The sequence below is a fragment of the Rhinolophus hipposideros genome (genome assembly GCF_964194185.1).
Source record: "Rhinolophus hipposideros genome assembly, chromosome: 2".
NCBI lineage: Eukaryota > Metazoa > Chordata > Mammalia > Chiroptera > Rhinolophidae > Rhinolophus > Rhinolophus hipposideros.
In genome coordinates this window covers 30402230-30426018 of record NC_138048.1, presented here as the reverse complement: position 1 = coordinate 30426018, position 23789 = coordinate 30402230, and the positions used below count along the sequence as shown (strand labels likewise).

General features: G+C 43.0%; 1 protein-coding gene across 3 annotated transcripts; it reads right to left on the bottom strand.

Annotated features, from left to right (window-relative positions):
* Positions 1 to 1049: 1049 nt before the first annotated feature.
* On the bottom strand, positions 1050 to 18503 carry NIT2 (nitrilase family member 2). Of its 3 annotated transcripts, none has more exons than XM_081026898.1 (11): positions 18415 to 18489; positions 17173 to 17217; positions 15703 to 15821; positions 13945 to 14065; positions 12828 to 12916; positions 8844 to 8937; positions 8278 to 8352; positions 7131 to 7209; positions 5320 to 5418; positions 2822 to 2877; positions 1050 to 2453 (listed from the first exon to the last, which is right to left on the bottom strand). In XM_081026898.1, exons 1-11 carry the CDS (start codon positions 18419 to 18421, stop codon positions 2362 to 2364), a joined length of 876 nt encoding a protein of 291 aa, XP_080883024.1. In that variant the 5' UTR covers positions 18422 to 18489; the 3' UTR covers positions 1050 to 2361. The 3 variants fall into 3 exon arrangements, with proteins under 3 accessions (XP_080883024.1, XP_080883025.1, XP_080883026.1); XM_081026899.1 differs by having other exon boundaries at positions 17173 to 17211; XM_081026900.1 differs by lacking the exon at positions 17173 to 17217 and having other exon boundaries at positions 18415 to 18503.
* Between the last annotated feature and the right edge of the window lie 5286 nt (positions 18504 to 23789).

The following is a 23789-nucleotide window of genomic DNA, read 5'->3' as shown; positions in this document are numbered from 1 at the left end:
ACAGTTACTGGTGTAAAAACTGACAAATAGACTGATAAAATGAGAGTCCAGAAACAGATCAAGATATTAATGGTCAGTTCATTTTCCCTAAAAGTGCCCAAGACAGTCGGTAACCACAAGATTGCCACGGGGATACAAAAGTCAGTTTGGGGAATGTAATCAATAATGTTGTAAAGATTTTGTAGGGTCTCTGATGGACACGTGTCTCACTACGGAGACCACCTCAGGGAAGATGTAGATGCCTGATCACTGCACTGTACACCTGAAGCTGAAGAATAATGAACGTCAACTACAATGCTATACACATGTATAGTTACAAGAAGCGGAGTACAGCATTAGGAATAGAGACAGTGGAAATGAAATGGCTCTGTGTGATGTCAGAGGGGTAGTGGATGGGGGGAGGGGGGTTGTCACTGTGTGAGGGATATAAATGATAAATGTCTAACTATTACATTGTTTTGTGCACCTGAAACTAATTTAAAAAATGTTAAAAAAACAAAGTGCCAAAGATACTCAGTGGGCATAGGATAATCTTTCCAACAAATGGTACTGGAACAACAACAAAAAGAATCTTGAGTCTTACACCGTAAACAAAAAATCAATAATTCAAAATGAATTATAGACCTAAATATAAGAGAAAGTCTTAGTGACCTTGGATTTGGCGATTTCTTAATGAATACAATATAAGACAAACTTCAAAAGAAAAAAATTGGCCTTCATGAAAATTACATGCTCTTTAAACAAAATATAAATACAGATAAGCAAAGAAGCACATGAAAAAATACTCGGCATCATTAGTTCTTAGGGAAATACAAATGAAAACCACAATGAAGTAACATTACATGCCCATTAAAATAGCCAAAATTGAAAAGACTAATCATACGAAGTGTTGGGGAGAATATGGAGCAAACTGGGCCTCTGACAGAGTAGCCGCTGCTGGTAGCGATGTATGAACTTCGGAAAAGTTTGGCAATGCAATACATATATGCCCCTATTACTTCATTCCACTCCTAGATATCTAACTTAAGAGAAATGAACAACTTCTACAAAACGTTTCTAAAAGCTTTATTTGTAACAGTCCAAAACTGGAAATTCAAATGTTTATCAACAGGTGAATAGAGAAATGATGGTATATGCATACATCCATTCAATGGACTACTACTCAGCATAAAAAAGGAATTCTTGATGCATACATATGGATAAATCTCCAAATGACGATGAAAGACAAAAAAAGTATAAATATGGTATGATTCCATTTTCACATAATTCTAGGAAATTCAAACGAATCTATAATGACAAAGCTAAACAGCGATTTCCTGGGGACAAGAGGACTAGCTTGAGGATTATGAGAGGGCACAAGGAAACTTTTGAGGGGTGGGTATGTTTGTTACCCTGACTGAGGGGGTGTCATGGATGTAACGTGTCAGATGGCGTACACCTATTCCCACCTGTTTAAAGGTGTCATATTGGTAGCTGGAACCTGGCTACGGTGGAAGTATTTACACCACAGAAATGAGCAAACGCTACATCAGGGCTTTTTCTTAGGCAGCTGACTGTTAAACATTTACCAGCTCACCACTAGCTACAACATACATAAATAAAAGCTCATTGGACTTAATTTTGAATCGTGCAAAAAAATTCTGAGAACCACTTAGATTAAAATTTTGCCTCTATCAAGCTACAAAGTATTACTAGGAAGAAAAATAAAAAGAGACCCAGACACCCTTATCAAGAAACTCTTTGGCAGAGACACACATTGGTTGCCTCCACCAAATGCCGCCACTGCTATTCTCCCACAGGCTCACTGTTGAGACTTTTCCCCAAGACCAGAAGGGTCTGGGCTGAATCTTTAGCTCCTTTAAGGGCCCGAATGCTGCGAGAGTGGCTGCCACCTCCAGCAAACACCAAGGATCCACATTTTTCTTCCCATAACTACTCAGACAGCAAAAACGTAACTTTGAAGTGCTGCTCAAAAAAGTATACCAGACCAAATTTTCTACATAATGGATTCCAATTCCAGCAATGAGGTAAGACCTTTATGATACAAATACATTTGTATCAGGTCAATCACCCACCAGGATACCGAGACCTGATAGTTTCACCAGCTGCTTTGGGGCCATCTACTTATGGGATAAGGTTTAGAGTCACGCCCTTCTGTTCAATCCCAGCCCAAGGCCTTTCTTACTAAAGTGGGATGGAGGTGACCATGTACTGAAGCTCCAGCCTCAGTAGAGTTCCCAGGAAGGGAAAAGGCTGAAATTAAAAAATAAAATAAAAATCTCCATTAAAGAATTCAGCAGGGAGTTGATTATGTTGCAGAAACGTATCTCCCTATTTTATGGCACGTTGGAAATATAAACCTTAGGGCTTTTTCGCAGCTACTTCATAGAGGTCTGATCGCTTCTGGCTAAAAATGGGGATTTGCTGGCGTATTTCAGCCATCTTCTTCAGGTCTGTAAAAACAGGAAGTGCACTATTAGTAAGATGTAACTAAATCCTCACTAACCAAAGAGATTTCTTCCCCAGAGTGTAAAAATAACCAGAGCCTCAGCAAGTAACTTGGTAACATGGGCCTTGTCTAGCGGCACAGAGGGCCTGGACTGCCCCTGGAGTCACTTCAAAGGAAACCAAGAAAACTGAAGCTGAACTACAGCCCTCAGGGCTTGGCCAGAGAACTGAGGATAAATGAGGTGGGGGATGCGGGGGGGGGGGAGGGGGGCGGGGGGGAAGGAACCCCTCCAGGTGATGGGCTGCAGAGCTACAGAATCTGGCCTCAGAGCAATGGGGCCACCACACCTAACCTGTGCTGGGCAGACCTTACCTATGTCTGAATACACGATCGTTTCCTCAGTGCCAGCTTTGGCAAGGACCTCGCCCCTGGAAAAGATTCAGGGGAGAATGAGTGGATTCACTAATGTTGGCTGATAGTCAAGACCTCTCTCTGTTTTTCCTCCCCATCTCAAGGGTCAAAGGGGAAGGAATCTGAGATTTAAACCAAGGAGGGGGTATAAACTCTGGTTTATCACTTAAGAAGCTCTGTGGTCTTGGGCCAAGTCATCTGTAACCACGATTTCCTAATCTGTAAAGTGGAAATAAGAGCTCCAGGAGGACTTGGTGAGAAAATTGTGGAGTGTGTTTTATAAACTGCTAGCCTGTTATCTCTGATATATAAACATCTGGGAACAGACCACCTATAACAGGAAGTGCCATCCCATGCCCACATGAGTGCATGCCAGGAGGACGCCCTTACGAGGGCAGTCTGGCTGCTCCCCCACCCCCGGTGGTGAGGCTGGGTCTGGGCACGGCCCAATCTGCATGGATCTCTGGTTGTGCCTGTGATCCCTGGATCCAGGTTAATGACAGCGTTTGAAGGAAAGGTTTCAACCTGTGGGTCTGGGGCCAGGGAAATAACAGCCTGGCAGGAGCCCCACACTTAGGAACAGTAACACTCCATAAATCAGGGGAAAGGCTGATCTGGAAAACTATTAACAGTGCTGAGTTTCTTGGCCCAAAGTAGGGCTTTAAAAACTATCTAGTGAACTCCCTCCAAAGCACAGAACAAAGTAATCCAACAAACAATGCGACGTAACAACTGGTTCCAGAGGGCCATAGATTTTTGGCACAAATGAGCTACAAATACAATATTAATGCCATTTAACGGAATCCTTCTCTATTCTTTTCTATTTCTTCCCCATTGGCATTGGCATTCAAAGATCTCTATTAACCCCAAGCTTCCATCCCACCGTCAATATAAGCCAGAAGGACCCCAAACTCTACAGTTGGAATTCTGAAAAGGAAGAAATGAAGGTAAATCGTATACGGCTATCTCTTGTCAGAAGCAGTCAGCCTGATCAGTAACAGAATTCATGAGGAAAACCATATAGCAGGGGAGCAGAGCAAAAGCCCAGGAAGCCTATCACTGACATCTGGCAGAGGAACTTGAAACTCATATGAGAAAATTTTCAAGCCAACTTAATCCTTCCAGTCTCCCAATTCCCCCAAATCTTAATGTGCAGAAGGCTCACTGGGATTTGCACACTGGTTAGATCTTTCAAGGCCTTCCTCCATCACACACCTTAGTCTGTGGGTTCTATAGTCAGGAGAGAGAACCTTTAGGGACCCCACAGTGAAATGAACCCTTCTTGGGCTGGCCCAGTGGCTCAGGTGGTTGGAGCGCTGTCCCGACTCGATTCCCACGTGGGCCAGTGAGCTGCGCCCTCTACAGCTACGATTGTGAACAACAGCTCTCCCTGGAGCTGGGCTTGAAGAGCAGCTGGAGGTTGGTGTAAGCTGCTGTGTGCTGCCGTGAGTGGCCGGCAGCCAGCGTGAGCTGATGATTGACAACTGTCGACCGACTGCCTCAGCCGGTGGGGAGCACAAGGCTCACAATACCAGCATGGGCCAGGGAGCTGTGTCCTACACAACCAGACTGAGAAACAACGGCTTGAACCGGAGTGGGGGGTGGGGGAGAAGGGGAAGGTAGAAGAAGGGGGGGAAAAAAAGAAATGAACCCTTCTCAGCCTTGTGACTCGTATATTTGTCCTGAAATTGTAGAAATACTTGTGTGTGTGTGTGTGTGTGTGTGTGTGTAATCATACAGATATATGACAAGTAGTATGACATAAACCCAAGTTCGGAAGTCAAAAAATCCTAGAATCAAACACCAGTTCTAGGCACGTTACCCTGAACTTCAATTCTGCCATCTATACACTGGGCTGAACAGACAATAAGTTCCTGAGGTTCAAATTAAGACTGTGTGTGAAAGTGTTACGTCAGCTGTACAAACGCAGACCACAGGGTGTATGACCACAGGGTGATCAGGGTATGACCACAAGTGTATCTGGGCAGACTTTGATGCTGGTGTCACTGAGCAATACAACGCTTTACCCTCTCAGAGGACAAGCTCATACTTTCCTTTACTTGAACCCATCCTCCCCCCCACTCTAATCGTTATCCAGGGAGCAAAATCCTTACCCTGTAACTCATTTCTGCCCTAGGACCAGTGGCCCAGTCTAAATTTTAACCAAAAGAGTTTGGGAGCCTCTTTTACTAAAACCACTGACTGCTGCCTTGTTTGCCCTAGTACATGATCCAAGTCTTACTGACAATAAAAGCCAAGAAACTCAGAGGCCAAGCTGAAGCAGGAGAGCAGGACCATTTCTTTCTCACATGGTTTCCAGTGGAGGCTTCTCTTCGAGAGAGAGGCGGAGACCTGTCAGGCATGTGGGGACGTGGGGGCACATGAGCGGCAGGGCTGGTCACGAATCAGGTGCCATCTGTCTGGAGCCCCGTGAGCCTGTCCCTGCTTAGGCAACTCACCAAGGATTCACGACAGAGCTGTGTCCCCAAGCGACATAGGAGGCTTTTTCATCCCGGGCAGGAGATGCCGTGGCCACATACACCTGGTTATCAACAGCCCTGTGTCAACGGACAGAAAAGAGGCAAATCGGACATTACAGACCTGCAACATTTTCCTGTTCTAAGTGTACAGAGCCTCCTTTTAAAAGCCAGGATGGGACAGACTGGCTCAGATGTGGAAGGAAACACTCAAACCCTGGAACCCTCTCCTCAAAAAGTCTCTTACTGCATAAGCCGGTTTGCCACTGGGGCAATCTTGTCCAGCAGGGCCCATCTGCCAGTGTCTGGACCGTTTGGATGGTCACACTAGGGGGATGCTGCTGGCACCTAGTGGGTGGAGGCCTGGGATACGGTGCCACGCCCTACACCGCACAGGACAGCCCCGCAACAAAGAATGATCCAGTCCAATGCCAGTACTGCCACAGGTGAGAGACCCTGGCCCGGGCCAACCGGTAAGACAGCAGAGCTTCTCTAGTTAATGAAAGTCAAGGTGGCCGCAGAGGATGATCGGCCGTGCTGGCACTACGCCCTGTGCTTCATGGCACTTCCCTGCCAATAGTGGCGGTCCCATCACGTCAGTTTAGACCGTAATTTCTGGTGCAACCCACGTACATCAAGCCACCTCACCTGGGAGCCCTCGGGGCATAACCAACAGATCCACTCCTGGTTACTCAGTCTCTCCCAAGCTTTCCTTGCTTTCGACAAGTTGTATTATTAATACTCACTGTGTCACACACCCCTACCCCACCTTCTACTGCGCAACAGCCTAACACCTTGATGCCCTCTCCAGTCAAAACTACCATCCTCTCTAGAAGTGAGAACAGTGGCTGCCTTTGGGCAGAGAGAGGAGACTTCTGACTGGGAAGGAGCAAAAGGGAGCATTCTAGGGTCTGGAAATGTGCTGTGCGTTGATCTTGGTCGGAGGTGGGTACATATGTAAAACCTCACTGACGTGAGGACCTGAAATGAGTGCCCTTTTCTGTTGTTACACCTCAATGTGAAACTGTTAGTGCAGAAAACCATCATCTCTGACCAGCATTTCATGGCTGGCAGAACAGTGCACACTCACACACACTCACACTCACACACTCCCAGCCCGTGTCCCTTCCAGGCAACGTCCACCTCTGCTATGTGCCCTTCACCACTTCTTAGCCCTAGGGGACTTGGGGGACTAAGGAAACAGCAAGTGTGACACGCCAGAGACACCTGTGCGATGGCCAGGTTAGAAGAACAAAGGCTCACAGCGAGGTTCTTGGCAGAGTATCTCTGGAACCTGCAGGCTGCTGTGGAGGACGGGGTGGGATGAGCACCCCGCTATGAACAGCACAGGGGCAGCTGTGTGAAGACCACCGACCTCTCCCTGGGCTGTCAGGCTAAAATGGCTCCTGCTTTGCCTTGGCTTCTGGGGCTCTCAACATATACTCTCTGTGGGTCTCTTAATTCTTTGTAAAAGTTGCTGGCAACTGTCTCAGACACACTGACCTGTACCTAATCAGAGTAAATGAACTTGATGCACTAAGTGCTCTTGGAAATGCAAAACTCACAGTCCCCAAAATCCTGAGTTTGGTGCTGTGCATTCTGAAGAGAAGGTTCCCAACAGAAGCCTTCCCTTTGTGCTGAAAGATGAAAAGATTCATCTTTTTGAACTACCAGGGCATTCTGAGTCATGGGCAGTATTCCATATCTGGAAGGTTGGTACTTTTGCAAAACAGGAAATCTTTCCACAAAGAAACACTGAGATGCCTGAAGGTGTATTTGAGATGCTTTCTTACCGGCCTCGCTGAAGCAACTCCCAGTGAGCCGGTCCAGTGGTCAAATTGAAAGCTCCAGGATATACCAACAGCTGGCAGCCTTGGGAAGAGAAAGGCCGGAGAAGAGTGGCTGTAGGTACACACCCGGCCACACCATTCCCTCCTTCCGCTTCTTACCCAGTGGGCAACAAACTCAACTTTCCCAAGCATAACAACGTGTCAGAAAGTCAGAGTGTCAGCAGCATAAAGTTACGGCTCTCAATTCCTTTAGAGACACTCACATGACACAGACCGACACACGAAAAAGTGGTATGGATGACCGAAACCACAACATGTGACTTCACTTTAAAAAATGAAGAACTGTCAAACAAATTTCTCTCAGCACCACCTGGTCAGCTCCGCATGGCCAAGGAGCGTGCTTCGTATGCTTTTCAACTGGAACGAGGGCCAGAGTAGGTGCTTCAGTGCTTACTGATAAGCCTAACGAATCGCCAGCCCAGCGCCCGTGTGCCCACCTTACACTGAGAGGCAGTCAAACCACTGCACCCACTTCACTTGGTAAGTGCCAGTTGGATCAGAATGAGAGCAGCTGTGGCAGTCTGACAGGAATGCTAATAACTGAGCACCATACAAGGGGCTTTCTAAGTTCTCTCCTTAATCGTCACATCATTACTATGAGGAAACTGCTCTAGAGATGAAGTAATTTACAGAAAGTATCAGGCCAGTTAGGAGAAGAGCTGCAACTAGAATCTAGATCTTTTGACTTGGCTGGTACTCTTCCTGGATGGGAGGGCACTTCTTTTCGGCATCAAACGTCACTGTACATTTCTACTGTACCCAGCATCTAAGACTACTACTACTGAGTAGTGAAACCACGAGAGCACAGACCACATCTTCATTTCTACTGCCAAGTGACTCTTCCCAGACACAACAGCAGGAAGGGCTCAAAGGGCAGAGCAGATGTTTCGGAACGTGGCTGCTGCCATAGCTGCACAGTGTGTTAATTAAAAGCTCCAAAACTCCATACTGCCCAAACACAGCAGACGTCTGAGAAGCTAGAGGAGGTGGAGAGAGTGAGACCTCTCCTTCAGGTTTTCCCATGAAGGGCTCCCTCTACCTACGAAGGCCAGTCCAGACTCAAACCTACACAAGTGAACTGCTGCCTCACCTCTCTGTGCGTAGATCTGTGCAAGCTCTGCAAAGCGCATGTCGTAGCAGATGCCCAGGCCCACTCTGCAGTAAGCTGTTTTCCAAACAGAAAATCACAAATGAAGTTAACCTCCTGCAGCACGGCATGGCAGGGTAAAGCTCCTGATGTGAGGATCAGGAAATACTGATGAAGATACAGTAACATAGGGCCCATGGATAGAAAAAATGTATAAGCTTATCCCTGCTTGGACTTCACCTCATACAGACATCATTGATGTTGGCAAAGTAGAGATGAGAAAAATCATTCTAAATGAATGCTTATTAGTGGGAAGTATTCAATCATGGCCAAATAGGTCCACTCTGAAAGCTATCATACCAATGGGAAGCTGCGACCAAATGGAAGAGCAAAACGATGTGAAAGCCCTTGTTCTTCATTCAGCCCACCCTTCCAGATCTCTGCCCCTCTCACTTCTCGTCTTTCAGTCAGGTTACGTAAAGAAGCTGAGAAGGGACAAAAGAGAAAAACAAAGGAATACCTGATCCTCTTCTGAGACTGCTAAAGGCGTGAACTTATCTGGTACGTACGAGTCTCAAATGTGGAGAAACTATCACCAGGACTCAATGTTTTAGATTCTTGAAATGTAATTTTCCCAGGAACATCAATGTCAAACAGATGGAGCTGCATCACAAATAATGGCTTTGGTTACCTCTCTTCCAGCAGGGTTCATGGTGGTAATAACAAATATCTTTCCCTGGCCAGAATGGGGAGTACCCTAAGATCCACTGTACGAACAGCACCCCCACCTTCCCACAACCCACCTCACAATCTGACTGGCATTTAGGCAAAATGAATTGTAACACAGGAAATGGGAAATATGATGTTCTAGGTTTCAAGATCCTTCTGTGGTGGTGTATAAATCAATGTCTAGGTTTCTTTACGGGAAACAATGTGTTGCTTTTTATACTCAATGTAAATGCTAAATGAACACTCCTCACAATCAGAATCAAAATGACACTGGCAGGAGAGGTGTAGAGTAGGTGAGCAATTAGAAATAGGTAAAATTTTGCAAACCAAATGTGGTATAAACATAACAACGTATCACTTCCAAATTGGACTTTGATTTATCACACCAACAAAAGAAAGGAGAAAAGTTACATGATCATCTTAAAAGGTGCATAATGAACATTTGGTAAAGTTCTACATCCATTCTTATTTAAAATACAAAAAAAAAAAAACTCTTCTAGGAAGGGAACTTCCTTAATCAGATAAAGAGTATACGTATACACACACACACTAAAGAAACATTGTAATGCTTAAATACAGAAGATGCCAAAAAATGGATACACATTTTAAGGAAGGGAAAATTATTAATTGTAATACTCTATACATACCAATAACAAAAGAAGACTACAAGTCACATCGGACTTCTGCAATTACAAGAGGTGCTCAGAGTGGTTACCATCAGTGTCCAGACACTTCTGATTATGGCGAACTACTGCTTGAGCATAGATAACATCTCTTAAACTGTGTATATTTTTTTGGCATCCCCAGTATTAAAAGCCTTCTATTAAGATCAGGAACAAGACAAGGACACCTACTATTCAACATTGTACCAGAGTTCCTAACAAAGCAAGGCAAAAGAAAGGAATAAAACATATTACAATTAGAAAGAACAATCTATTATTATTCTCAGATGATATAATTGTGTACCTATTTCCAAAGGAAATCTACAGACTACTAGAATGAGTGACTTTAGCAAGGTTACTATATACAAGGTCAATATTTTAAAAATAACTTGTACTTCTATACACTAGCAAGAAATAGAAAATGAAAGGATGACAAAGACCACCAATGAGGAATAAATCTAGCAAATGAGATATATGACTATATAAGACTATACCCAAAAAAACTGTAAAAACAATTTGAGAGAAATATTTAAAAGCCTAAATAAATGGAGGGATATATGCCATATTCATGGACTGGAAAACTCAATGCACTTCAAAGAACGGGGTTAATATTATAGCTCAATTCTGGCTCCTCTTCCAGTAATGGCAGAGTGGTTCCTATCAGATCTACCAGCTTTCTCACAGTAACTAAGGACTGTGGATGAAACAAAAAGCACAGATATTTAAATGCACTGGAGAACAATCAAAATCAGGCAAGAACTGAAGGGAAGCCAACACTTGGAAGAACGGAATAGCACTGGGTGAGTTTCCCATGTTCACAGCTTGTAGTTGGAAGCAAGGCCCAGCGAGTGCGAGGAGTGAGAGGTGGTGCAAATACCCACAATCGTACTGGCTTGCAGAACCAGAGGATAGAGTTTCACAGCAGCTGGAGAGTGAGGGGGAAATCCTGAAAAGAAGGCCAAAGAGGAAGAACTCAAATTCTACACGTGCAATCTGCCCAGGTCTCTAGTTTTAACCCCTGAATTAAAGACATGTGTGGCAACTCCAGGCAGCCCAGCTAACTACTGCAGAAAGAACAGAGTAGCTGAAGTTGCTGCCCACTGCACAAGGGAAACAGAATTTGGCGTTTTCAGCACAGCCATGTTAACTACTTGCGAAAACAAAACAAAACCAAAAAAAAAAAATCAAACCTTTTTCAGAGAAATATAATAGAAGCTAGAATCTCAACAACATATAATCTAACATATAATAAAAAATGACTAGACACACAAAGAAACAGGAATATGTGACCTACACTCTAAAGAAAAGGCAATCAGTGGAGCAGACCCCAATATGAGCCAGATGTGGTGACTGATTACCAAGGCCTTTAAAGCAGCTATTGAAACTAACCTCAAGGGAGTGTGTTGGGGGGGGGGGAGCTCTTAATGAATAAACAAATAGGAAATATCAGTAGAGAAATAAAAGCTATAAAAAAGAAATGAAAATTTTAGAATTAAAAAATTAAATATCTGAAATATTTAAAAATTTCACTGGACTGGCTTACAGGATACTGGAAATAACAGAAGGAAAACTCAACGAACTTGGATAGATTAACAGAAACTGTCCAGTTTAAAGAAGAAAGATTAAAAAAGGCTAGAAAAACAAAGAACCAGAGCCTTGGTGACCTGGTTTGGTGAAACAGTATCAAAATTGGAATCCTATAAGAAGAGAATGGGACAGAAAAATATTTAACAAAATAATGCCCCCAAATATGGTGAAAGTGAAATTTACAAATTCAAGCACAAAGCAAGACAAATACAAAGAAAACCATTTAGGCACATCAGAGTCAAAATACTAACAATGAAAGATTACAAAATTTTGAAGGCAGGCAGAGAAAAAAATAAATTACCCAGAGGGTAAGAACAATACAAACTACCACTGACTTCTTATCAGGGGAATAAAAAGGTTAGAAGATAACTTAGTAACATCTCTCAAACTGCTGGGGGGAAAAAAAAAAACAACGAAAAACTATCAATTCAGAATTCTATTTCACCAAAAATATCTTTCAAGAATGAAGGCAAAATAAAGATATATTCATAAATAAAAACTAAGAGAATTCATACCTAACAGATCCTCACTACAAGAAAGGTAAAAGAGGCCTTTCTGTTTGAAGGTAAAATACCAGATAGAACTAGGATATTCAGAAAGAAACAAAAAATATCAGAAATGGAAAATATTTGGGTAAACATAAAATATTTTTCTCTTCATTTCTTTAAAATACATGACTAATTAAATAAGAATGTTTTGTGGCATTTATAACTCATGTTGATGCAATACGTATGTTAACTATAGCATACAGAATGGAGAAGAAGAAATGGACCTATATGATTGCAAGGTTCTTCAATTTCGTATGAAGCAGTATAATATGAACTCGAGTGACAAGGATCTATATTGAAATCCCTAGGGTAACAACAACAAAAAAGCAAAGAGGTATAATTTTAAAAGCCAACAAATAAATCAAAATGGAATTCTAAAAAAATAATTTACCTAAAAGAATGCAGAAAAGAGGAACACAGGAAAAAATGGTAAATGTCATATACTTAAATCCAACCATAATTATATTAACTATAAATGGAGTAACACTCCAGTTAAAAGGCAGAGATTATCAGAATGAAGAAAAAAAGCAAGGTTCTCCTTGTGTTGCCTACAAGAGAACCATTTTAAATATAAAGACACATATAGTTTGAAAATAAAAGATTAAAAAAAGGTGCACCACACAAACAGTAAGTATAAGAAGCCTAGAGTGGCTATAGTAATATCACAGATAAAATTCAAGACAAAATGTATTACAAGAAAAAAAGACATAATGATAAAGGGATCAACTTACCAAGGAGGACTTAACAATCCTAAATGTATATGCATTTACTATCGCAAAGATGTCAGCTCTCCCCAAAGTGCTCTCTACCTATTCAGTGCAATCCTAACTAAAATTTCTGTAGGTTTTTCCTTTGCTGAAATTGACAGGCAGAGTCTAAAATTTAAATCAAAATGCCAACCGCCAAGAATAGCCACTTGTGTCACCCAGTCAAAATTCCTGATGTGTATACAATACAATGAGAGGAACTAGGGGTTTTCACAGCAGATTCTCAAGAGGCAATGAGATTTACCATGTTCCCTTCTTACCTTTCTGTGCTTTACCAGTAAAGTTCCATCAGGTCCAAACACAGCACAGGTATTATATAATTTCCCAGCATCCTCTTCAGGAATGGAACCTTTTATTGAGAGGAGAAACACACTCACAGAAAACATTCTGAATAAAGCATTCTTTTAGGTTAACTGGACAAAGGTTTAACAAATTGTTACTTGGGTCCAATAATAAAGTTTACTATCTTCTAACGATTATTTAACCATGATTTCCTTTTCATCTTGAATACAATCTTTCAGAGATAAACTCCAGAGTATAGATAAAATATAATTAGGTCAGATACCAAAGATGGGTTTCAAAAATAACCAAACAGCTTCTGAATTCAGCTTTGATCTTGAGCAACATTTAATCTGAAACACTGGAGCAACATGGGAATTCACTGTCAACTGAACTTCACCAGGTCCTGCAATATAACTATCCAAAAGGCCTCAAGATGGGAATGTCAGCCCACGTCTTTCCCATCACTGAATGCAGTTCCCACAGTTCTGTCTCTTCTGGCTTTGCCTTTTCTCCTTCCTCTTGTCTAATTCTTATATAGCATAACACAGAAATAATTTTGTTTGCTATATTTATAAAACAATTTTACTGTACTGATTTTTATTTAAGCAAATGAACATCTTAAAATTTATTTCAACACCACATAAATAAATCTACCTTGATCTACATGGCATCTTTATGGAACAAATTTGCTTAACCCTGTTATCAGTATAATGGAAGACACTCAGAAACGGTTTTTCTTTCCACATTTCCACCTGCCCCTGGACTCCCACTCCTTCTCCACGGAAAATCATCAGTTTCACCTTGGTGCAGGTCCTACAATATTTCCTATGTCTTGCATACATCGCCACATATAAAAATCAATAACCTTCCTTTGCATGTGGGATTACTCTGAATGGGAGTACCTACTCATGTGTATTGAACTTGGCTCTTTTTCCACTGAAGACTGTGTCTGGAAGATCTAGCCACATAACTGCATATAGACCTACTTCATTCTTCTCAATGGCTAATTTGTATTCCACGGTTTAAATGTAACAACAAAAATTATTCAGGTATTTTTAATGTTTAGACCATTATACCCTGAGGGTAGGAAGTTACCTCCAATAAGATATATGCTGCACTCCTTTGCTACTTCAGAAAGCTTCTGTGTGGATTCACCAGGAATTTTCTCTGCATATTCAGGAAAATAGTTCGTGCCATATGGAGAATTAAAGCATTCCTAGAACAGTGTTGGCAGAGAAAAAAACCATCAAAACACCCAACCAATTTAAAACTCTCCTGTGAGAATACATAGCTGCGGCTTCTAACTCAGCTCTCAAAGGGGTAAAACACAATTGATGAGAACACTGACACTCCAGGGCTATGGAGCCTGTGGTCACAGGTAGGACTGAGCAGCTGGCTCAGGGGGCGCTGGAGAAGTCCCGAGTGCTCCCCCAGAACCTGGTCACCTTGGCAGAAGGCCAGGACTGCCTTTCCCATAGTCTGCAGGAGAGCTATGAATCCCCACCTCGGGCACCTAGGCCCCACTACAACTGGGCTTACTCGCAGGACTTTGGGTGTTAGGATGAATCCACAGGCTCAAAACTGTATTATTAACTATGTAAAGCAATAAGGCCTGTGTTTGAAAAAATACAGAAGCTTTGAAAGTCACAGAGGTTAAGATAGCTCCTCATGTGTAAAATGAGCTATTCCTAAGCTCCCTTCTAGCACTATCATTCTGATCCTGCAAAATCTCTCATTCCCCAAGATGTCTGTCTTCAACAGCTCAGTGATGAAAGCAAAACAACCTACTAGACTTCAATTCTAATTCATTCATCTAGCATTTATTGAGATTGCCTGCGCCACACACTGCTAGAAAACTAAAGTCCGAAGATCACTAGCTCATCCAAAACACGTGTTAGGAAGAGGGGCACATGCTGAATCCAAGTGCTTCCACTCTTGGTCTTTAGACTCTGAGCTCTGGCAACATAAACCAACAAGAGATCATGATTAGGGTACAAGTACAGGTGAGTCCCATGACTGGGGCTGTAAGGAAGACTGGATTAACATTAAGATCTAGAGCTCCCTTGTTAAAGATTCCTACTCACTGGCCACATCTGTGATGGCCTGCAGCCTAAAATACGAGATGGCCCTGAAAACGCTCTAGTCCATCTAAACAGGGTTTGCAAAGGGCTGCCTGCTCCCCATGCAGTGGGGGTGCAGGGCGGGGGGAGGTGGCCATGTAGAACAGTCCCACGCAGCCCCAGCAGGCCTTTGCTGGGAAGAAGCAGTAAATGCATGTTCTGACACATGCAGGACGCTTCTCTGGAGCTAACCCCCCAACTTGCTGACAAACACAGTGCAACCTTTAGTTGGTTTTGTTTTAAAAGAAATCACAAAGTAAAGAGATGCAGAATCCTACCGGCTTACTAAAAGCTTCCGCACTTAGGAAGATGTGGTAGCCTGTAGTAAGCCAGCAGGAGGCCACAGGCTTCCTAAATGTCTCTAACAATTTTCGGTTTCCCACAATTTTTTTTAAAATGTTGGAGGCTTAGCTTTAAAATCAATACGTCCTGGTCCTATAAAGACTTGATTATACAAGAACGAAGTGTCTGAGGCTGAGTATTTTAACTTTTAGGTAAGTCCCTCAGCCTACTAGGATTGTGAACAGAGCAGGTGAGCCTAAAGACCTGTAACCACATTGGCACGTCCTACCACAAAGACCCTTGCTAGGGTCATCTCTACACAAACATGGAACAATCCTGGAGCCCCGAAGGTCTTTGCTAGACATTGAACACAAGAGGAAAACCAGAGCTAGCAGACACTACTCTGCTGGGTCAACAGTTCCCAAAAAGGGGTGGCAGCCTCCATACTTACTGGCAGAGAAACTATTTTGGCGCCTTGCACAGCTGCCTTCCGGATAAGGCCACAAGCTCGAGTGAGGTTATCTGATTTGATGGAAGAAACCTGAAGTTGGATGAGGGCCAAACGGAAAGCTGAAGATGAAAGAGAAAAGATACCAGAAGATCTGACTGCTGAAATCAGAGTAGCAGTTCTCAACCCGAGTGCAATTTTGCCCCCCACCCCGACCCCCAGACATCTGGCAATGTCTGGTGACATTTTTTATTGTCTTAACTGGTGGGGTGCTACTGGCATCTAGTGGGAAGAGGTCAGAGACACTACTACACCTGCCGCAATGTACAGGGCAGCCCCTCACAGCAAAGACATCTCCAGTTCCAACTGGCAACAATGCTGAGACAGAGTAACATTCATGGGCACAAGAACTTGAAGAGAAGGAGGCAGGGCCAGCTTCTTACTTACAAATGAGAATATGCTTGAAGGAAGACGACTGGGTTTGAATAAAGAACTATTCCTTACTGTTTGATCTTGGGCCTTGGGCCTGCCTGATCCAGGCACTGAGAGCAACCCAATGCTTCTGAAGAAGGGAAAGATGAAGTCCACAATGGCTACTGATGGCTTCCCCTCTCCCGTATCCCACCCAGAAAGGCAGCTGTCCTTTCTGCTTCAGGCTTAGGACTGCCTCACATTCTGCGAATCACGCAGTCCACAGAAGGGCTACAGCAGGGAAATTTCACCACTGGGGAGTACTTGTCACTTTGTTTCCCCAGCTGTAAAATGAAAATAACATTTTTTTTATTTTTGAAGGTCCCCAGCTGCGTATAATATTCATCAAAATCTAACAGTGAAGGATGTAATCACCCAGGGGAAAAAAGAATAAAATATGCTAAGTGCAAGGACCAACATGGGAACAACATACGGAATGTGCCTGGTCCTCTACACATACAGGCATCTGTAAGGTATCATTAACACCACTTGGTAGATGAGGAAACAAGAGGCCTGCAGGGGAAAGTTGCACAACCTCAGTGAACAAAGTAAGTGGTATAGCAACAATCCAGGCCCAAATCTGAAATTGTAAACGTAAAGCAGGATGGGCACTGTGGGGACAGAGCCCCAGAGAGCAGTTTCCAGCCTCTCGGCCTCACGTGAAAGGTGCTGGCTCGGGTAGTGGATGGCCGTCAGCTGTGGCTACTTGGCTGTCAGCTGTAACCAGTTAGCCAATTGGCCACTGATGTAGCTGCCGCGGCTGCATTGGTTGGTCAGTCGGTTGGTTGGCTGGCAGAGAAGCGGACAGCAGGTTACAGGTCGTGTGGCTCCAGCCGCCAGTGAGACCATAGTGGTATGACTCCCCTACCTATGGCTCCGTGGGTGTTCCTTTTTGGCCTCACCACGTCCTGTGTTCTTATGTGGGGAGTGGGAGCTGAGACCCCGCCTGCCGCCCTGCATGACACATGGCGCAGCGAGCAGTGTCCCCTGCACGACAAGCACCTTGATTGTTTGGTTGGTTTCCTTTGGAGGGGAGAGTTCCTGTAACTAGAAAACACTCCTAAGGGATGTCAGATCAACACCACCCTCAACCCCATTGAGAAGCACAGCTCTTAGGTCGTCAGCCTGTCAGGCCCGGCCTCTTCAAAGACGCCAGGCACACACACAGGGAGGTGTCTAACAGGACGTCTCTATCACAATCCTGAGCACACCAACCTGCACCTCGCTCTAGGCTGAAATGAGAACAAAGAGCACTTCCACAAAAGCCTCACAAGACCTCGGTAGGGGCAGTTTATGTCCATTTTACCGGTCAGGAAACTGAGGTCCAGAGATTAAATGACTTGCGAACATGGGAAGCTACTGACTTAAGTCAAGACTGTAATAATCCAGGTCTCCAGACTGTGAGAACAGAGCACTCCACCGCCTCCTGTAATAGAATCTGACACAGGCCTGGGGAGGGGGTGGGGGGCAAATAAAGCCAGAAACTCACCCCTGGGGCTGAACCAGGGCGGGGACGTGTAAGTAACACGCAGCACCCAACCTTAAAGCTCGGTGTTCAGATGCAGAAACCAGCTGCCCAGTTTCTGGCCCAGGAGAGGAAGGCAATCCGACGGGTGTGAGGGGAGGCGCAGTGTGGCGCCAATTACCCAGGCCTCTTACCGCCCAGGCCGAATCAAAGAAAACCGGCGCTTTCGTTTCACGTGACAGGGCACAGCCACAAACAATCAGGCCGGATGCCTTTGCGAAACCCAAGTTCAAAAATCAATCTCAGGTGAAAAGGGTGAAAGCAACTCTGCTGGACAGTCCCGCTTCTAATGCAAAACCTAACAGTCTCCAAGAGTCCCACAGGGCAGAGGCTCTCACACCGTAAGAAGTATCATAATTGTAATTACAAAAGGCTTTACCGAAAGTGTAGAGGCTGGGGGGGGGGTTCGTGTTACGTGAACGCCCGCCCCCCCCGCGCAGGGGAACTGGACGTAACAGGTAGCTCCGGAGCTCACCTACAAGCCCTGCCTCACCCCACGCAGGGGCCCCGTGGGGAACACGGGGCAGGCCCTGGGCTCCAAGCCCTGAGGCTCCCGCGGCCGCCTCGCCTCCCTCGCCTCGAGCCCCGCGGACACCCGGTCAAGGAAGGCCAAGGCCGCCGCGGGGACGAAGTGCGGAGGCGAGGGTCCGAGTCGGCGGCACCCGTCGCCGGCGCCGCACCCGAAGCCTTCCCCCGGCTCGGGCGGCCGCGATACTTACTGGCCATAGCTGTGCCTGGAAGCAGCGTGCGGCGAGCGGGCCGCGCCGAGTCCTTCGGTGGACGCGGACAGCGCCGTGAGGGGCGGGGCAAAGGCGCGCCGGAAGGGGAGGGGCAGAGCCGTGACGCGGGGGCGGGGGGAAGGCGCGCCGGAAGGGGAGGGGCAGAGCCGTGACGCGGGGGCGGGGGGAAGGCGCGCCGGAAGGGGCGGGGCGCGGCGCCCGAGGTTCCGCCTCCTCCCAGACTCCGGGCCCGCCGGCTGCCCTGGGAAGGTCTTCCTGCACGCTTCACCTACTAATCAAACGCTGTTTGCACTTGGGTGGAAAATCGGGAACCGGCTAATTACTACACAGTCCGGAAAAAGGAATGCCTCGAAAGGCAAAGGGACAAAGAGGGGGCAACCTAAGTCGGGGGGTTTGCTCGTGTATGTTTCACAACCGGCTTCTCCGATTCTCCGCCGAAGGACAGAATCTCTTGCTGGCTGGATTAGCTCCGCGACCGGGGTAATACCGGGAGCTGATCGCCTTGGGCTCTTTGAACAAATCGCTGTGACGGGGATGGAATCTTCCTGGTCAAGACGTCGGTGGGATCTGACTACAAGGCTGCTACGTAGTGAGGGAAAGGAAAAGAAAAACGAAGGGCTCAAATTCAAGATATTCAACAATTCAGTCCTCTGATATACTGAAATCTGTTTGCCAGTATTGTTTTAGAATTTTTGCATTTATATCAGTGAAGATTGCTTCTGATTTTTGTTTGTGCTTTTGTCAAGTTTGGGGATCAAAAATTATAAAAACTTGCTATCCCTTTTAATGCTCTATAATAGTTTAGATCATATTGATATGGGTCCTAGTTTTTGAAAAGAGGCTATAAAACCATTTTTAAATTAGAGACGCTTAAATATGAACTGGATAGTTGATGCTTTAATGAATTTTGTGTGGTAATGGAATTGTAATTATACCAGACAACATCTTCACTCTGAGGAGATACATGAAGTATTTAGGGTGAAGTGTCAGCCATCTGACTTGAAAATGGTCAGCAAAAAGACAATACATACTGATATAAAGCAAATAAGGCAAAATGTTAATTATTGAATGTGCGATGAGGCTATGTAGCTGTGAAACTTTAAACTTTAAAACTTTCATAATCCAATGTGAAAGGGATACAGAGCAATTAGGGGTTTCTGCAGCTTTATCAGACTATCTGGACCAAGCTTTGTAGCAGGAAGATCTTTAATAACCTTTTAATTCCTGCTATGCTTATTAGCCTATTGAGGTTTCTGAGTCAATTCTGGATGCTTACAATCTTAAAAAAAAAAAAAATCAACCATTTCATTTATATTTGCAAGCTTATTGCCATAAAGTTGTGTTTACCAGTGGTTCCAAACATGGCTGGACATGTTATTGGAACATCCAGGTGGAGATTCCCAACAGGCAGTAGGGCATAAGCCTCAAGCTCAGATGTCCAGGCTGGAGACTGATTTCACGTCATCAGCAGTTCAAACAAAGACAAAGCTCTAAATGTGAATGACAACAGGTGAGTGGATTGTGAACAGCACAGGCAGAAGAGGGGTCTGTGGAGCCTGGGAAGGAGCCAAGAGGTACCGTGTTTGCCCGAAAATAAGACTGGGTTTTATGTTAATTTTTGTTCCAAAAGATGCATTAGGGCTTATGTTCAGGGGATGTCCTCCTGAAAAATCACGCTAGGGCTTATTTTCTGGTTAGGTCTTATTTTTTACTAATTACTAAATTACTAATGTAATGTGTGAATAAGGACAATTTTATTTCTTCCTTTCCAATCTGTAGGTCTTTTATTTCTTTTCCATACCTATTGCACTGGCTAGGACTTCTTTGTTGAAGAGAAAAGTGAAAGCAGACGTCATTACATGTTACTAATCTTTGGGGGAAAGTATTCAGTCTTTAATCCTTAAGCCTGATGTTAGCTGGAGGTTTTCCGTAGAACCCTTATCAAGTTCATGAAGTTCCCTTCTATTCCTAGTCTGCAGAGTATTTGTTCTTTTTCTTTTTTTAACATGAATTAACACCTTCACCAAAGAAATAGAAGAGGAGGGAACACTTCCCAACTCATTCTGTGAGGCCTATATTACCCTTATACAAAGCCAAAGACATCACAGGAAAACTACAAACCAATATCCCTTATGAACACAGGGATAAAAATCTTCAAACGAGCAAACTAGCAAACGAGTCCAACAATACATGAAAAGGATTATACACCATGATTTATCCCAGGAAAGGACAGTTTAACATGAAAACCAATCCCAATGTAATAAACCTTATTAATAAAGAACAACCGTATGACCATCTCTAGATGCAAAAAAAAAAAAAAATGTTTTGACAAAATCCAAGACCCTTCATGATAAAAACAGTATGGACAATGTTTGTGTCCCCCTAAAATTCACATGTTGAAAGCCCTAACCACCAATGTGATGGTATTTGGAGATGGGGTCTCTGGGAGGTAATTAGGGTTAGATGAAATCATGAGGATAGGGCCCACATGATGGGATTAATTAGTGTTCTTATTTATGAAAGGAAGATCTGTGTGTGTGTGTGTGTGTGAGAGAGAGAGAGAGAGAGAGAGAGAGAGGAGCATGCACAGAAGAAAGACCAAGTGGAGACACAGCAAGGAGGAGGCCTCCTAGAAGCCAGGAGGAGATCCTCACCAGAACCTGACCGTGCAGGCACCCTGATTTTAGACTTCCAGCCTCCAGACCTGTAAGAAAATAAATATCTGTTGGTTAAGCCACTCAGTCTGTGGTATTTTGTCACGGAAGCCTGAGCTGATAATACTCAATAAACTAGGAATAGAATAGAACTTCCTCAGCTTGATAAAGGTCATCTTTTGAAAAGTTGGAGCTAATATCACACTTAATGCTGTAATTCTAAATTCTAAGCTGGACCATCAGCTCTAATGCATCTTTTGGCGCAAAACTTAATATAAGGCCAGGTTTTATTTACTATAATAAGACCGGATCTGTAATAAAGTAAATAATATAATATACCGGGTCTTATACTAATTTTTGCTCCAAAAGACGCATTAGAGCTGATTGTCCAGCTAGGTCTTATTTTCGGGGAAACGGTGCTTTTCTCCCAAGACCAGTACAAGAAAAGGGTGTCTGCTCTTACCACTTCTATTCAGTATTGTTCTGCAAACTTTAACCAGGGCCATTATGTAAGAAAAACAAAACTCATCCAGACTGGAAAGAAAGAAGTAAATCTATGATTGTAGATGATAGGATCCTCAATGTAGAAAATCCTCATGAATCCCCAGAAAACTTAAAACTAATAAAAAAAAATTCAGCAAGGTCGGAGGATACATGATCCACATACTAAAATTAAATTTTTTCTACACTAGCAATGAATGATCTAAAAATGAAATTAAGACAATAATTCCATTTACAATAGCATTAAAAGGAAAAAAAACCCTTAGGAATGTATTTAATAAAAGAAATGTAAGACCTGTACACTGCAAAACTACAAAACATTATTGAAAGAAATTAAAGAAGACCTAAATAAATGGAAAGACATCCTGTTCAAAGACTGGAAGGCAGTATTGTTAAGATGGCAATATTCCCCAAATTGATTTACAAATTCAATACAATCTCTATCAAAATCCTAGCTACTTTTTTTTGCAGAAGCTGATAAGTTAATCTAAAAATTCATATGGAAATGCAAAGGAATAAGAATAACAAGAAACTCAGAAAAAAGTCTTGAAAAAGATCCAAGTTGGGAGATTCACACTTTGCAATTTTAAAAGTTACTACAGAGCTTCAGTAATCAAGACAGTGTGGTCCTGACATAAGAATAGGTTTACAGACCAATGGAATGGACCGATGGAATGAGTGTACAGAAATAGAACTTCAGTTATGGTCAACTGATTTTCATTTCAACTAGGGTGCAAGACTATTCAACATGGAAAAAATAATCTTTTCAAAAGATAATGCTGGGACAACCTGATATCCACATGCAAAAGAATAAAGTCGTACCTCATGTCACACAAAAATTAAGTCAAAAATGAATCAGTAACCTAATTGAAAGAATTAAAACTATAAAACTCTTAGAAGAAAACATAGGAGCAATTACTTGCTTAGATAAGACACCAAAAGTACCAAGTGATAAAAGAAAAAATAAATAAGCTGGACATTCCAAGACTAAAAACTTTTATGGTTTAAAGGACATCAAGAATCTGAAAGACAACCCACAGAATGGGAGAAAATGTTAGCAAATCATATATGTGATAAGAGACTTGTATCTAGAATATGTAAAGAACTCTTACAACTCAACATTTAAAAAAAAAAATTAAAAATGGGCAAGAAATCTGAATCAACAGTTCTCCAAAGAAGATACAGAAATGGCTAATAGGACAATGAAAAGATACTCAACAGCATTAGTCATTAGGGAAATGCAAATGAAAACCACAAGACAGCAGTTCACATGATAGTATGGTTATAATAAAAAAGACGGACAATAACAGTGCTGGTGAGGAATAGAGAAATTAGAGCCCTCATACATTGCTGGTGAAATGGTAAAGCCCCTATGGAAAACAGTTTGGAAGTTCCTCCAAAAGTTAAGTGTAGAACTAACATATGACAGAGTAATTCCACTTCTATGAAGACACCCAAAAGAACTGAAAACATGCCAGTACATGAATGTTCAAAGCATAATAGCAGAAAAGTAGAAGCAACCCGAATGTCCATCAATGAATGTATAAATAAAATGTGGTATATCCACACAATGGAGTATTATTCAGCCATAACAATGAAATCCTGATACATGCTACAACACGAATGAAACTTGAAAACATTATGCGGAGGGAAAGAAGCCAGACATAAAAGCCACTTCTTGTATGATTCCTTTTATCACAAAATGTCCAGAATATGCTAATCCATAATAAGAAAATAAATTAGCGGTTACCAGGGCTGGAGGAATGGGGGGAAATGGGAGTGACTACTCATGGGTATGGGATTTCTTTTGGGGTTGATGTAATATTTTGGAATTAAATAGTGGTGATGGTTGCACAACTCTGTGAATATCCTAAAAACTACTGAATTGTTAATTCAAAAACTACTGAAACGTTCATTATAAACTGAATTGTAGATTTTCAAAGAGTTGAATTTATGATACATGGATTATATTTTAGTAAAGATGTTATTTTTTTTAAAGTTCAAGATGTTAATGGTAAAGCTGAGATACTACTTTCATCACATGTTTTCCAAAGTCAAACTATTAATTAAACATGTTTTGTTAAAGGTGATCAAGTGGCATCAAATCTATGTATAGCATTAATTTTACACTTAATAAGCAATGAGAATTTCCTGGGAGTCGGGGGAAGAGAGGGGATACTTTTCCTTTTCACTCACTCA